Source organism: Buteo buteo, chromosome 23 (assembly GCF_964188355.1).
Source record: "Buteo buteo chromosome 23, bButBut1.hap1.1, whole genome shotgun sequence".
Lineage (NCBI taxonomy): Eukaryota > Metazoa > Chordata > Aves > Accipitriformes > Accipitridae > Buteo > Buteo buteo.
The window spans coordinates 14,574,710-14,591,552 of NC_134193.1; the positions used below are offsets into that span (position 1 = coordinate 14,574,710).

Below are 16,843 nucleotides of genomic sequence, written 5' to 3' on the forward strand. Positions count from 1 at the left end.
CATGTCTCCCCATCCAGCTATGTTCATGTGATTGATGTGAGCTGTTAAGGGTATATCTGCTGACCAGTAACTGCATGAGTTGAACAAGTTCTCCTTTACACTTTTCACAGCCTTTCTTATGGACAGGTAGCTCACCTGAGGCCACAGTGCACCACCAGCTCAGCACTAAAATAAATCACTGTAAAAAATAACATAGCTGAAGACTGCAGCTGATCTTTGAAGATATCACTGCAGAGGTCTCGTTTGTTCTCCAGGGTGCTGTAGGTGTGTTCCCTCCTTCATGTCTTTGTGTCTTTGGTTTCCTTCCCCAGGTTACTCCCTTCCCTATGTCCTGTGACCTACAAGGAGAGTGTGCTTGCCGGGACCCTAACGCCCAAGAGCACAATCAGAAAGACCTCCGTGGCTTCAGTCTTGGGTAATGCCAAGCGACGTGGAATGGAGGACCACACTGCTCAAGGCAGGCTAGGAGAGACACCACATCCCTTTTGGTATCGTTTTTAACATTTAGCTGCTCAACTGGATGGCATTTCTGCACCAGGGACCCTTAGAATTCAACCAGTCTGCCTTTAATTTTTGTCCAAGGAGAACTCAAAGTAGGGGTTTATGTATTAACTATATCTTAAATAGCGATGACGAGAAACAAACAACCAAGAGTCAAGTCGAGAAGACTTTCATGTATCAAAACAGCATGTTAAGCCCACCTAATTTGAACAGTTCATATCTAGATTCAAGGCGAGAAACAAGCTATTTATGTACACATATTTATAGAAATAAGTAGAGAAAGAGAGAAAGAGTGAAAGATTATGATCAACACAAAAACTTTCCCCTCTCCAAACTCACAATTCAGACCGTTCATGGAAGAGGCTGTGCTCTTGGAGGACTCCAAGCTGAGCCTTTTCTGATGCTGAATGCCAAGGTATCGCATGCTCGGGGCACTGAGGTTGGGGTGGGATCTCCACAGGGCTGTGCCTCTTGGCAAGTGACTTGCCAGACACCCAGCCAGCTTGAGATGTGGGATGCATCTGCTCCTCACAGGAACGCTACTTCCAGCCAGGGAGCTCAGCAGACTGCAGTGGCCTTTCTGTACAGCTCCTCCTTCTCCCCCTGCCCTCAAAAAGCCAACAAAAAGTCCCCTTGTAGCCTGCCTGCAAGCTGCAGGGCTGCTGGGACGTTTCTGTGTGGAGATGGGCAGGTGGTCCCATGGTGTATTTAGGGAGTGGGGAGTCTAAGGACTGGCATCGAGGAATGTGGATGATTGCTTCTGAGGAGCAGAGAGGGTAACTCGCGCCCGCACTTGTCATTTGAGCATGTCTGCTGCTGCTACTCCTGCTGCTATGTCCCATACAACTAGTTTCCTTACTGTGTCAGGACAGGGTGAAAAACAACCCCATGCAACCAAACAGTCTGCCTTAAAGCTTACCTATAACCTGCCTTTCAAACCCTCTGGTCTCTTCCTCAGCATTGGGGCAAGAAAACAGGACACCAGCCAGCCAAAGGAATCTGCTTTCTGGTCTCCACCCAGCCAAGTGGTTCTCTAGACCTGCTCCACCCCCCTCTTATGGTGGTCTATATCTAACAACTGTTTCATGCTCATGTTTTCTGAGGAGAGGGAAGAGGAGGAGGAGGTACATGATATGGTGAAAGGACTGCAGGAGACAGTATTAGAATTTTGGCCATATTTGTCAGTATTAAGCTGTCAGGCCAGTGGGTCAGATGCTTTTGATAGACCAGGAGCTTAGCTGCTTGTAACCTTCCAGAAGGAAGGGCATTAGCTGCAGCAGACTTCATGCTTCCCTGTCATATAGCTCCATCCTCGTGTTTCAGCCCAGAGGGCAACATGTTGTGCCAGACCCTTCGGGACTCACTTCATCATAGGGTTCATCATGTGGAGTCGCTGAGATGCCCAATGCATCTAGTGCGGCTGCTGCTGCTACAACCCATCCCACAGAAATCCCAGAGGTCTTTCCAGTGTGGCTTGGGCTTGTCTCCTGCTGCTTCAGGCTCCCACTAGGAAGAACACACATCCAAAAGAACATCCTTCCAAGTGTTAAGTCTGTCTGTTCCTTGGGACTCTCCTGACTTGCACAATCTACTGGGTAAAGACAGGTTGGAAAGCCTTTTTCCTACTCCTGCTTGATTGAACACTTAGGCACTCTAGCAAGGCAGAAGGGTAAGGTGAGGGGTCATGGAGATGAATGTAAAAATGGGTAGGAGAACTAGAAATGGAAAACTGACAGAGTTGTAGGTGCAAGGAGCCAGGCTCTTGTCACCCACTGTTGGGGTTGTTTCTATCGGAATAAAGCAGAGGTGAATCTCAAGAACTAAAATGTAGAGGCCTGGAGAGGTGATTGTCGTAAGAAGGTGAGGAGCTCTCTGTTGTGAAGCTCCTAGTTATTCCCAGAGGAGACCTGGCCATGGGAGCTGTGTGGATGGCTCTGCCCCCACCGTGCAGGGGTGTACAGGAAAGAGAGGCACAGTGGGATCAGGGCTCCTTCCGTGGACTTAGGCTGAATGTCCTCCAGCGTAGAGAGCAGTGGCAAAAACTGGCCTGGGCAAAAGTTCCACTTTAGCCTCTTGCCATCTAATTAACAATGGAAGGAAATAACTCTGAAAAGGTTGTTTCCTTCTGGTCCCTTTGTCCTCCCGTTTTGTGTTGGCAGTTTGTTCATGTGCCATCCAGCCCATCAGAGGACCTCACAACCTCAAAAGCCTTTCGGACTGCCACTGTATCATGTCCTCAATGCCTTCGGCATCTTGGCATGATCTCCCCCCTCCATCCCACCTGGGTTTCACCCCAGCAGGGAGCCTCAGTTCACGTCCTCTGTGCATCCTGATGGCAGCTCAGCTTGCAAAATCCATTTCTCAGTTATACAGCTCAGCATGGAGGAGATCTTTCATCTGCTTTTCTCACCTAGGACATTGCCCGGGAAAGACAGGTCTGTATAAGCATTATTGCCACTTGCTGCTGTGGGCTCCCAGGAGCTCAGGGCCTGCTGAGCTCCTCTGCCCAGCCAGGGCCAGCCTCTGCTCGCTGGGTTGGAGTCCTTCTCAGCTCAAGGGAGATGGTGGCCTGTTGCCAGCACAGCCTCACACCTCAGCTTCACTCCTGCAGTCCAGGGGTGACCCAACTCCCTTTCCCATGGGCAGGCTTTCCACGCTGCTATTTGATTTTTTTTCTAACTGCCATGTTGGCACTGTCCATCTCCTCCAATGGGGCTGACAGAACTAGGAGCAGAAGTTCTGCCCTCAGTCATGTTAAACACAAAGGCATTTTTTTGTTTCCATTGGGAAAAGATTGCATTTGGGCAAAGCTTTGCCCTCTGCATTTCAGGTGCTGTACCGTGCACCCGGGGGGACGTGAAGGGAGCTGTGAGGCATGGATACTTGTTCAGCTCTCATCCCCTGTGCTCCCACCCTGGGGCAAGGTCAGCTGGATGGCCTTGCAGCATCTACCACTGTAAGGGCCTTGAATGCCCAGTGGAGTCCCTAGGAAAGACCCTCCATGACTGTGATGGCCATTGGGTGGGAGCTGAGAGGGACATTACCCACCAGCCCCACCCACCGAGCCAGTGCTGTAGGACAACATCAAACAAGAAGTTTGGGGGAACAAGAGAGGGTGCTCATGCTGATGAAATTTAGCTGCTCATAAAGTCCAGGTCACATCAGTGCCAAGATCTTCTCTGTCACAGATGACAGTGAGCCAAGGCTGCACCCTACCTGGGGCCACCAGCCAGCCTCCTGGCTAGGGGTGGTGTCCATGGCCAGCAGGAGGGAAAGCTGGAGCAGAAAGCAGTGAATGGTGCATGGTGGGGTGGGAAACTCCTATCAGCTGCTACCCCTCTCCCTCCCCACCCTCTTGCAGATGGGCTGAGCTGGTGTCCTCTTGCTTTTCTTGCATCTTCCGCTGTCCCCCCCCCAGGCTGAGAAAGGAGGATGGCACCAGAGGACTCTTGGAGTCGGGTTCCAGCTACCTCCCTTCCGGTTTCGGTTTCACTTGGTTGTAACTGTCGGTTTGTTCTAGGTTTTACCTGTGTTAAGAAAAAAAAAAAAAAAAAAGGAAAAAAAAAAAGAGAGAAAAAAAGAAAACCCAATAGCCAACAAAAGTTTCTTGCTGCAACTGATTCAGGTGGGGGAAAAAATAACAACAAGTGAGGCTTTACAGAGAGGAAGAAAAGAAAAGAAAAAAAAAGCCACAAAAAAAAAAAAAGGATAAAAGAAAACCCACATAATCCAAATCCAAGAAGAGCAAAGCCTATTTTTGTGTGTTTGAAAGGAAAACACTGATTCTGCCAGCTGAGTAGAGAGCTAGATACTTAAGTGTAGATTTCCCTAGAAGTACCGTGAGGTTTTATAACATTGTCTGGTTTTGTTTTCCTTGTGCTTTGTGATAAGTCCAGGAACTAAGGCTAAGGTATTTTTTCCCCTGGTATATCGATGTTTCTGGGGGAGGGGGGTGGAGTTTATTATTATTTTTTTTTCCAGATTATTTTTTTAAGTGTGTATTTGTGCTTATTTTTACATTATCCAACTGTACATACACATTTAACCAGTATTTCACTGTGCTCTAATTACTGCACTCAGAAGCACTGCACAGTCTGAATCCCGAAGAGCTGCGAGAGAGTGGGGGTGAGGGGGGGGAAGGAGAAAGCTGCTACGTGAGCAGACAGGTGATTCCCATGAGCGGGAAGCGGGGTGCCGACCGTCCCCTTCCCGCACTCCAGCCCGTCATTTCCATTTGAGGCCAAGCTACAAGACAGGAGGGGATAGGGTTAAGTCAGCCGAGGCTGGGATGCTCAAGGGGGTTTCAGAGCTGGCGATTTGGCCTTTGAACTTTTTTGGATGCCGTGGAAGTTCCCAGCCTTTTGGCAGCATCTTGCCCTCCCTGCCCAATCCCTGGATGCCCCAGTGAGAGGTGATGGGCATGTTCGTGTCACTGGGAGAGGACTGTATGCCCAGCTTAGATACGCTCTTGAAATCGTCATGGTTGTGGGGCCCACTTTGGTCTCAGCCGTTGCAACCGAGCTGATTTGCTTTGTGTTTCTTCCACATCATCCCACCCTCTGGGGAAAGCCATCTCCCTGCCGGGGATGTGGAAGCACGCCTGTCTCCAGCTGACCTCATGTGTTGGGCACACTGGAGCCCTGGGGACAGTCCCCTTTCCACTGGAGGACCTTGACCACTGAGTTCAGTGGGAGCGTGACCAAAACGTCAGCAGGAGCAGGTCCGGGTGGCCCAAGGTGTATTTCCTTGGAGCTACAGTCAATCTGGGCAATAGGGGTTTGGTGTTGGGCTGTTCCTGCCACCTGGGGAACCGGTGTTCAAACCCCCAGCGCTTTAGTGTGAGCAAAGTGGGGCTTAATGTTTTGTTTCTGTCTTAGTTTGGCAAACTGAATTTTCCCCTTTTCGTCTGATCTATACATCCAAGATTCATCAAGAATAATAACTGCTTCCTCTGAGGCCAGAAACAAGAGCTCGGATTGGCTTCAGGTGTTCGATGAGGAGTCTTGGTGCTACTTGTTGGTGGTGTTAGTCCTGTTAGGTCGAGATGCGGAGCTAATGAGTCCAAGTTGTCTTTGGTTCGCATTCTGGTTTGGTTTGGTCTTTTGTTTTTTTTCCTTTGTTTGGTGAGGCCACAATTTAGCCACCAGTTTCCATCTTCTGAGTGCAAAGAACCAGGGCTTTAACGAAACATTTCACCAGCAATTAAAGAGGGAATTGGAACCATTGTGGAGTTTGCATTGTACGGCCTCTGTAATTACTTACCTGTCTGCAGATGATAGGCTGAATTTTGCTCCCATCAAGTCAACAGGGGTTTTTGTTGTTGTTGTTGACTTCACTGGGAGCAGGATTGAGCCATACTATATATATAAATATATATATAAATATATATATGATATATATATAATATTATATGTGTAATATTATATATATATATCAGTGTAATATTTACAAATAAAACTGTGATCTCGTCTAGAGAAAAATGTATTCATATTACCAACTGCTCTTCCATATTTATGTATCATATTGTATCTTTTTATTATTGTTATAATTATTATGATTATTATGGTTGTTATTATTATTATTATTATGGAATCTTTCTTGGCACCTTTTGGAAGCCACGTCAACCAATACTCCAATGAAGTGCTGAGGATCTATTTTCACAAGAATTCTACTGGTCTACTGTATAAAAGAGAAAAGAAAAAAAAAAAAAAAAGAAACAAGCAAAATACAGTTCAACCCTTAATTCTGTACCTCACGCCTGTACGTTTGCTGCTCCGATTTTGGGTTTTATTTTGCGTTCGTTTGTTTTTAACGGATCTAATTTAAGTCTCCAAGCAATATATAAAGATGTAAATAGTAAAGCTTATTTATTAAGATTGTCATCTTTTTTAATTTATATTTACACAATTGTTCATCTAATTTATTTTTTTTTTCAATACAGTTTTTAACAGTTGTCCTTTTTTGGTTCATGATGTTTTTTAAATCATTTGCACAGAATTTCTTTATACAGGTTTTTCTTTCTTTTAATAAGCAACAACTTCCTCTGGTCTTTCAAAAACAGGTCATGTTTCACTCAAAAAAAAGTTATGTCAGATTCATCAGAAATATTTTGCCATTGTTGATTCCTATACCCTAAAGTTCTATATTATATAAATATATAATACCTTGTATGCTTAAATATTTAACTGTGTGATTTTGTATATATCTTCATACACATGCTCACACACATATGAGGGTTAATGTCCCCAGATGTTGGGAGAACAGAGAATCAGAAACACAAACAATATAAGCTTGTATTAAAGAGTTCTGAACTGGACCACTCGCTCTTGCCACGTCTCCTTTGCTGTCGGTCGAGCCGGCCCCGAGCATCGCTGGGTACCGGGGGGTGGTGAGTGTGGCCGTGGGGCCCCACATCTGGCTGCAGAGCTGCACGGGCCACCCTGTCCATGTGCTCCTGCTGGAGCTCCAGCTCTTTGGTGTTGGGCAGGGGTTTTGAAAAATCAGAGTGTTTTGACAGAGCACTGATGGGAGAGGGCTGCAGCAGGTGGAGGGAGGCAGCACCGGCCAGAGCCACGTGTCAGCCCAAGAGCCCATTTCACCTCCAGCAGGTTTGGTTCTGTCAAGGTGGGTCAGGTCCTGCTTCGCTCGGGGCAGGCTGGTGCCTGGTATAGGTTTTGGTGTGAGAAATGCTTGGGAATTTGAAGGTTGGATGCTTCTGATTTTAAAAAGAATATTTTTTTTTTTAAATTTGTTGTCCATGGTCTCTGCTCACCCTCTCCATCACATGCAGAACATGGTCATCCAGAAAATGAGTCCCAATGGAAATTTGCCTTGCCTCAGGAGTATTACCAAGGAGAGAAGGAAGGCTAAAAGATAACTATGTGCAGCCAGAGCTGAACATCCCAATGCACGAAGCCTTTGGACACACAAGAAAACATACAGATAAAGATAAGGCAGTCTCCAGTGGTCAAGAGATAGCTGGGCTTGCAGTCCCCCCCATGCCAGACCAAGGCCTTGTAAGGTATGCGCAGTGAGCTCACGCACGTCTGGTGATGATAAAGCCCTGTGCCCAGTACAAACACACACACACTCACGCACACATACGTACACACACGTGCAGTGTTACAGCCTGTCCTGGTCCTGACCGCCCCCCAGAGCTGGCTCACCTGCAGTGAAGGTGCATGTCTCTCTCCTCCTGGAGAATGAGGCTCTGCAACCCAATAACGTTATTTTGGTCGGCGCGGCGGTGGACCCATCTCAGTTGCATGCCCACAGGCATGCACAGGTCCAAAAGGAAACAGGGTGGACTCAAACCACAGGGCTGTCGGTTCTTGCTAATGTGTGAAATAACCTGAGTTGGATTAAGAAACTTTTGGTCCTTCAACACCAAAAGTATGGCTTTTTTGTTGCCACGGCAGGTGTTTGCGGAGAGAAGGGAGGGCTGGAGGAGCTGCAGCTCCAGCAAAGCCTGCAGCAGCCCAGGGCTTAGCCCTGCGCAGCTTGTGCAGCTCACCTGCCCCAGCCGAGGGCAGTTTCCCTGGGCAATTAAGTTGATGATCATTAATGGCCAAGTCCTTTGGCCCTGTTCTGGCCCACCATCTTTGCAGATTTTCCTCCCCCTGAGGCTTTGCCTCCCCTTGGTCTCAGCCACACTGGTCCTGCCCTGTTGCCTCACTTTGCCGATGCTACCCCCGCACCGTTACCGCTGCGGTGGGACCCCCACGCCGGGGCCAGGGCCGTGGTACAGGACCCAGCCTGCCTCCTGCTCAGCCCCTGCTGTGGCAAGCAAGGAAAGGGACTTTATGCTGTTATACTGAGAAATCTGTATTGATTCAGCTTCCAAATGTGAATTGATTCAGCATCGACATCTCCAAACCTTGAGGATGCACATGCAGTCAGTATAGGTGCTGTTTAACCCTGACAGTTATTGACCCCCATCCTAAAGAGAGTCATTTTTAACCCAGTTAACTCCTAAACTCATGAATGTTTTAAGTCCCCAGGAAAGCCCTGGTAAGACATGGCGGCTGGGCAGAGGACAAGGAGGGAGTGCATGGGGGCAAGAGTGTTAAATACCAGCTATGCTTTCCCTGTTACACATTTCCCTTTTCATCTGCTTTAGTCAGTGTTGGGCTATAATGCCAGCTAGCTCCATTTGCCATCCTGACATAGTTACGGTGCTGGCTGGTACCACCTTGGCCCCCTTTAAAAGTGTGGCAGTAATACCATAGTGTGTAAGCATTCTGTGGATTGAACAATAAATTAATTCCATGCCACACAATCCACGGGACGTCTGGGGGCAATAGACTGAAGGGTAAGAATAAATTATTATTTATTTTTTACACTGGCATAAGTGAGCCAGTAAAAAAATGTTTTGCATTTTAACTGTCAAAAAGATCCACTGCAATATATTGAGCAGGGAGAGAGACAGAAAGAGCACAAGCAAGAGCGCATCATGCTGTCTATACCATCCTTGTCTGTGGTCAATGCATTATTAATAGTGTATAAGCACATCACAGACAGCCCTATCAATAGAACATACTGTAGATAAAAAGGTCCATAAACAATGTATTAAATGGGTTGTGTCTATATTGGACAGGGCTCTGAGCAACCTGATCTAGTTGAAGATGTCCCTGCTCATTGCAGGGGCCTTGGACTAGCTGACCTTTAAAGGTCCTTCTATCCCAAACTATCCTATGATTCGATGATTCTGTGATTCTATAGCAATATACAAATCAGTTGGCTGTGTGTTGAATTATCTATTAAGCATTAATAAGGACCTTAAGCTGGGAGCTACCCATAAAGCCAAAGTAACAGCAACCAACTCCTGCTGGGCTGGGCTGCAGTTGCTGAGCTATGTTCAGCTCTGTTCCTCCCGCATGTGCACAATCACCTGAGCACAATCAATTGAAATGTACAGTCAAAACAACAGTTTCTTAGTCCAGTTTATGTGTCTGTCTGGAAATCAATCACTAAAGAGAGGGAGAGGAAAAGAAAAAAATCGATACATGCATTGAGCAAGGGCTGAAGCCACTGTCCTGAGAGATGGCAACAGGGCTTGTGGCCACCAGCGAATGTTAAATCTGGCTGAGACCTAGCAAGGAAGGCAGGTTTAATATCTCAGCAGTAATGCCAGTCACCTTGCTGTGCGATGGCCAGCCCAGGAAGTCTCATGGTGCACTCAGAGTCACCCAAACTGGGCCAACAGCCTCTCCAAGAAGCCCACGTGCTGAAGCGACTGCGAGGCACTTGTGACACCAGCTGTGGTTCCTGTTGGCCGCATTAAATCGAAAGGAGCTGACTGCATTAATTATATATGAAAGCTGGGGAAATTGCTCTGAAGTCATATGGCAAAGTCCTCTCCCAGCTGAAAGCCACAGCTTCTCAAACAAGTATGGCATTGGTAATTGTGGTAATGGGAAAATGAAGCTGTTTGTTTGTTAGCAACTTTGAACAATTTGGACAAAAGGACACAGAGGCTTAAAAAAAGCCTCTGTAGAAAGACTGGAATATAAAGGAAACTGCTCACATGGTCTAGCACTATCTTTTCCTGGGCTTTTCCATTCCGCTTCCTCAGTTTTTCAGTTTCTAAGACACATACCTGGGAGGTGAAGAAAAGTGAGCCATTCCCAGGCCAGAGTTCTCCTTTTTGCTGCACATCAACTACCACAACACTATGATGGCCCCACATTTTCCCTCTGCCCTGAATTGGAATAACAGCTGCCTACATCATTCAAGTCAAGTCAACAACTGGCTTAAGTTCTCCGATAAAATGCAGCCAAAGGGCCAGGGTTTTAGATTTTTTTCAGTACAAATGAGGCAATACTGTGTCAAAATAGTTTTAAAGGTCTTGAGAATCTTTTGGCTGACTACTCTCGGACCTGGGGAAGATTGTTAGTGGTTAAAAACAGCTTTCACAAAATTAATATTTTTTTGCAGATAAAAAGTTATTCACAACTTTTTGATGACATTACTTATGATGAATGAAGAACTAGTCCAAACAACAACATGGTCACTTCTAGCCACCCTTCCATGCTGCTCTTGAGAGGTTATCTGCCAATTTATACATTTTTAAACTGCTTCTCCACTCATATAGTTTTTTAAAGAAGCCCAAGAGCCCCATATCTAAGCTCACTGCTGCTCCCCTTTATCATCATCCAGCCCACGGGGATGAACCAACTTCTGCTTCAGGTTCATTGGCACTTTTGATGAAAGAGTTGAAATATGGGACTGATTCTGGCTGAACTTCATAGCCCAGCTCTGTCTTTGGGCACTCACCTTGCAGCACAGACCTGCTCAAAATAAGCAGGTTCTTTTCAAAATGTCACCCTAATAATATGGTCTTTCCTGAGCCCTGACACTGCTGTGTTTCTGTGAGGAGTGAAGGCTCCATGCCACAGCGGCTGCTGAACGGGCTTGGAGAGACGGGAGGGTGGGCAGGAGCAGGGAAGGGAAAGGGAATCCTTTTTGTTGCACACCTTATTAATACTGCAATGCTCAAACTTTCCACCCAAGCATTTAAAGCCTCCTGACTCCCGCAGCACCACATGAAATGCCAAAGCTGAAGCACACCATACTGACTCAAGCTGTTCTCGAAGCCTGTGCAGCTCCTGGTGTCCGGGAGCTGCCGAGAGCCCTCTGCCCGCCCCAGCCCAGCCCAGCCCTGTGAAGGGCACTTGCAAGGCCAGAGCTGCCCAGGGCATGTGCCCCCACCATGGAGGGACTCTGAGCCGTGATGGTCCCTCCTGGCTTAATGTCATAGCCAGCAACACTGGGACAGGCAGACAGGGCAAGTCTTCTTAGAAAAAAACAAAACAAATATCCAGAAACCTTTTCCTTTGTGTCTTGCAGTGCACAAATTGATTCATGTTGGTGATGCTCAGCTAATCCTGCCTCTGGCCCAGCAGGTACAATGTGCAGTTTGCATCCTGCCAGCGCAACAAGATTTGAGCTTGCAGGCCACTGAGGCATCCGTCACATCACAGGGCATTGTCGTGGCTAAGCATTAGTGCCATTGCAAGGCTTTGTCCATCCCAGACACCCCCCATGATGGAGAAGACCTGGGCTGCCCATGCTGAACAGCCTCTGGCACTCCCTCAGCAGAGCCTGTCTCATCCAACCAAGCAAAAAGTTAAAAAAAAATAAAGGAGGAAAAGCAGAAACCAAACAAATAAATAAAGCAGCAAATACAGCACTTGACTCCAGAGGCCTTTGCCGTGGGAAGAAGCTGTCCCAAAGTGGTGTGTCATCAGCGGCACAGCAACCCAAACAATCAGCCCCTCTGTGCACGGTGCCAGCTGCAGCTTGGCCGGGGATGAGGGCGGTGGGGAACAATGGCCATGGGGACAATGGGGATTGTTCCGGGCTGCTCTGCTCCTCGGGAGGGGACAGCCCCATGCAGCCCTGGGAGGGGACCTGTGGCTGTCACCAGTTCTGAGCTGCCAAACAAGTGGCAGATTTGGGGTGCCCTTAAGAAGGGCATGTGCCCCCTGGGACGTTCAAGGGCTGCTGAAAGTGGCAGCGAAGAGGTTTGTTAAAAGGAAGAGTGTGAACGCACCTATGGTGAGGAGTGAGCAGCCTCTGCAGAGAAACCACCTCCTGGTGCTGAGCTGGAGTTTATGGGGTGCTGGGGAGGGGTGCATGGGTGGTGGGAGTAGGGCCAGGCTGCGCAGGGAGCACGGGTGCCCTGCACGCACCCACGACTGCTCTGTCGATGCCGTTACCTGCACGTGCACTCACTGCAAAGGCACATAGAGGAGGTTCCTCTATGACCTGAATTCACGCTGAAGCTGGTGACTCCATCCAGGAGCCATTGGTGCCAGGTTACCTTTCCCTGCTTCATGCCATCAGGCAAATAATTTCAGCTTTGCAAATGGATGTGGAGACTTTATCTATTAAACCTGGATGATGGCATCTTTTTGCCCATCACCCCACTTATTTTTCATGTTTCATCCACTCCTTAGTGCTCACCCCACCCAGGACAGCGTTGGCCCAGGTCTGCCAAAGCCCAGCCAGTGGCACAGCAGTCGGGGTACAGGTTGGCAAGAGGAACCAGCTCCTGGGGCAGCAGCGACTTGCTTTGGAGCAAGGACCCCTTTTCCTTAAGGGAGTCAGAGGAATGGGGGGGGAGTGTGTGTGTGTGTGTTGGGGGGGCAGGGGTGTGCACACTACAGGGCATGGGCCCATCTGCCAGCATTGCTAGGCTGTGACTACAACTGTTTATCTTGAAAGCTGGAGGGTTACATTCTCCAAAGTTTCCAGGGAGAAAATACAGACCCTTCCTTTCAGCTGCGCGCTGGAGGATGCGTAACCTCGACGAATTCCTCGGTTTTGTTTGGCTTGGGTATGCTGTGCCGGGTAGCATCACCGGCCAGAGGCTCTTCTGGCTTTGATCTGGGAGCTAGGTGCGCTTCTCGACAGGTTAATAGCCGTCAGACTCCGCAGCCTTCCTGCCCGGGAGTCTAGACTCTTCCACCTGCTGTGTACATATTAACACAGGCTTACATACAACTCGCTCTGTATACATACCCGTATGCAACAGCCAGCCTCACCAAGGATGCGAAGCGAAGCTCTTCAGCAGCCTTCCAAGGTAAGCAGCAAGAATTAAGCCCCTGGTCTCTGCAGTGGACACAGATGCAGCGTGGAGCCAGGGGGACAGCCAGCCTGTCCTTGCACTGCTCGTGATTTGTTCCCAGCAGAAGTTAGGGCTACCAGAGCTGAAGGGCTCCTTTCCATTGCCGCCTGCAGCAAAACAGCCCCGTGCTGTGGGCTTTGCGCCTTCCTGCTGAGCTCTGCTGAGAGAGGCTTCTGGGATGGGTATCCCAGGTATAAAAAATACCACTGTGGGGGACCTCACTGTATCAGAGTGGAGAAAAACATGCTGAAGGGCATCCATCCAGCCCTGTATTTTGGCTGGCATCTCCTATTCCTGACTCCTAGCACCACACTCTTGATGGTCAGGAATCCCACGAGTAGCATTAGCCCCGTCACACCTATGATTGCCTCCAGTCCTGTCAGCAGCATTACAGAAAACACAAGTAATTTGTCCGTCAGGTCGGTCAACACCGGCTCCCGCCTGCAGTGAAACCGCAGAGCTGCTCCCCATCGCAGCACACACTGCACGAGGCTTTCAAGAGAAATGAATCATCTCCAAGCAAAAACAAACAACAACAAAATAAAGCACCATGTTTGTAAAATACAGGGAAAGGCACGGCTGTGGGCCAGAGCCTTGAGAAAACAAGACAGCTTCAAAGAACCTGGAGGTGCACCCAGCGCTAGCAGAGCACGCTGTCGGGCCGGGACCAGCCAGGCTCGGCGCGGTTGCTGCCGGCCTTGGCCGTCCCGGTGTGTGCCGTGTCCTGCTGAGCGTCCGGGGGGCGATGGGACCACTGCCCGCTCTGCAGCTGCCGGGAGGGGAGGATCAGTCCCCATCACTCTGCATCAGTGACTCCGAAGACAGGTTTGGGGTCCCACCCCCAGCAGTCCATATACCATGTCATGGCACGTATGTCATGAATGAAATGAGCAGCTCACTGTGACACCGCGGTGCCAGAAACGCCAGTCCGGGCACCAGCCGGAACGCCTGCACGTTTGCACTTCAAGGGTTTTGCTGTGTTTTGTTTTACACAATAGCAAAGCTGAACAAATATTGCCTCACCTCCTCCCACACCAGTGTCTCCCATTTCAGGAGGTGCAAGATCTGTGAGCTCTGGTCTCTCTGCGGCTCACAGACCTGCTGCAGGCCTGGCTGGTGCACGGGGTGCTGGACGGGTGCCGAGAGCCATGCCAGGGCTCGGCAGCTCCAGCCAAGCAAATGCAAAGTCTACGTTCGTCTGCAGCAAGTCACGGTCATCTCCTTCATCCCCACAACCAAACTCAACACCAGCCACCTCTGAAGGGCAAAGGGATGGTTAACGGGCAGCAGCAGTGCTGGGGGCTGAAAGGTTTTAACACACGTGGCATCGTGGTCCCTCCATGGCCCTCGTGCTCGTTGCTGTACAAGCCTCAGTGATGCAGTGGCCATAGCCCACATCCCTCGGTGGCACTGTCCTCTCCCTCTCCGTCACAAGAAGGGATTTAGCTTAAAACTTGAGACCTCAGGGAACCTGCAATGCTTTGGTGCTTGGGCCACAGGCTGCTACGTCAAGGCAAAGTTTTCTGTGAACTCCAGTGGGACTTTGACCAGGTACTGGAGGCCTTCCCAATGTGCAACATCAACATGGCTCAAGACAAATGAAGAGACATAACCAAAGCCGGGGGCAGGGAACGGGATGGAAAAGAGCAGTTTGGGAGAAACAATCAGAATTATTTAAGTGGGTGCGAATCAGGAAAATAGGTTTAGCTCAAGAAGAAAAAGGTCTCTGGCTGAACTTCCTCCACATCAAATTCTGCACCTTTGTTTGGTTTCAAAACATTTTCATTTTGAAACTCAACCTCCTGCTTGTTTGCTTTTATATTAAAGGGTTAAATAACCTGAAAAACTAAACAAAACTATTTTCTTTGGGCTGACTAAACCGATTCATTCAACCCACACTGTTCCCTTTTCCCCCTCCAGGTTTGTTATTTTGCTTTAAAAAGAAAAAGCAATAGCTTTGAGCTGATCCAATTTTTGTTTCTTTCCCCCCCCTCTCACCCTCCCGCCCTTTTTGGTTTGGCTACCAGGCTGAGAAATCCATTACCCACAGGGATCCCAGTCCAGCCTAACCCACATCTGACAGTAAAAGAAACCAGATTCTCCATGCCTTTTTAGCCCCTGGCTTCCTTCTTGGGCTTTCCCACACGCCTTCAGCTCCCACCGGGGCTGGTGGCCGAGCTGGGTGTTGGGGAGGGAGAGGACCCTGCACAAAGAGGCTGCACTTTCCCCTCCTCTCTGCGCGTCCAGCTCTTGGGGTGAGTGCCGGTTTCCAGATACGGCCCCTCATCTCAGCCACGTCCTGGCATGGGGACAGCCGTCGGTGATGCCCTCTCTGGTCCTGAAACCCTACGAATGCCCAAGTGGCGGTGAGACGGTGTCAGGAAGAAACACCAAGGAGGCAGCGAAGATGGACTTAATATGAATCTTTAATGCACAGAACAAGCCGCCGGGAGCCTTGCGAACGAAGGCTGCGCACGGAGCCGGTCCGTCGACTCGGAGTGGTACAAAAGCCCAGCTTGCCTGCAGCGTCCCGGCACCTGCCTGGCATCCCCCTCCGGGACCTTCGCCGGCAGCGCGGTGTCACCGGCCACCCGCGCCACCTCCTCCTGGCGTCCTCGGCCACCACGGCACCGGGGCCCTCGCCCCACAGCTCCTGCCCAGCAGCAGGGCAGGCAGGGCAGGCAGGGCAGGCAGGGAGGGGGTCACCCTGTGCCCAGCAGCTCCCCTCTGCCTGGCCCTGGCCTCGAGTGGGTATCTCCTCCTCCCAGGGTTTTGGAGCGTGTAGTCCAGGAAATTCAGTAAGAAAAGATTAAAAAGGAGAGGCTTTTATGCTGAGTCAAATTAGGTCATTTCTTTTTTTTCTTTTTCTCTTGAAAAATTAAAAAAAAAAGGAAAAGAAATTAAAGTCCAACTTGCTGATTTCTTGTTTCTCTGCCGTCTGCATGAGAAAGTCCTGTTTGGCCTCGCTGTCCCCTTCCACCCCCTCCGAACACCACCCGACCCCGAACCCCACCAGCCACTCAGCACATCACGAGTCCTCGACTCCTCAGAGTCCCTTTGCCTCCCACAGCTCCAGGCCCGCACCTTCCCTCACCGCCCCTTGGACTCCCCGTACGTGTTGCGCAGCATGGAGACCATCTTCTCCTCGCACGTTACTTTGGTGTCCTTTAGGATGCTGTACCAGACCATGCCGGGCGGCCGGACTTCTTCGCTGCGGCAGAACAAGTAGGGCATGGTCTCGGTGCGGCTCTGGATGTAGGCACTGCGTAGCAGGGTCGAGCAGTGACTGCTGACCTTCTCCAGCCTCCTCAGGATCAGGTGTGCCTTCCTGGAGGGGACAGAGATAGAGACAGAGCAGGGTGGGCAATGCAGAGAGGAGACCAGGAGCCAGGACTTCTGGGTTCCATCACCAGCTCTGTCTTGGGACAAAAACGGACAAGACCCATTGCCTAAGACATCGTCTTCCCTGTTTCAAGTGGACGGAAGCACCGTGTTGCCTGAAAGTTCTGGGTATAGCTACTATTTCACAGCACCAGGTCAACAGGGCTGGAGGGAGCTCAGGTCTGACCCACCAGAGCAGCTCGGGTGCCCTGGGGACACTGTCTGCCACCGGCTAGATTGTCACCACCACCACCATGTGCTCCTGGCAGGCTCCAGCACATGTGCTGGCCCCCATGCACCCTGGTGAGACCCCCTGCACCTTACTGCTCC

At 49.7% G+C, this 16,843-nt stretch overlaps 2 protein-coding genes across 2 annotated transcripts in view; one reads left to right on the forward strand and one right to left on the reverse strand.

Moving 5' to 3' along the window:
* The window catches only part of PAPPA (pappalysin 1), a 181,131-nt gene extending 177,407 nt beyond the window's left edge, over positions 1-3,724 (forward strand). The window contains exon 22 of the mRNA XM_075055166.1: positions 312-3,724. Within this exon, the coding sequence (XP_074911267.1) occupies positions 312-419 (108 nt within the window). The 3' untranslated portion in view covers positions 420-3,724. The remainder of the gene's footprint in view (positions 1-311) is intronic.
* Positions 3,725-15,546: 11,822 nt separating this feature from the next.
* The window catches only part of ASTN2 (astrotactin 2), a 360,290-nt gene continuing 358,993 nt past the window's right edge, over positions 15,547-16,843 (reverse strand). The window contains exon 23 of the mRNA XM_075056199.1: positions 15,547-16,460. Within this exon, the coding sequence (XP_074912300.1) occupies positions 16,223-16,460 (238 nt within the window). The 3' untranslated portion in view covers positions 15,547-16,222. The remainder of the gene's footprint in view (positions 16,461-16,843) is intronic.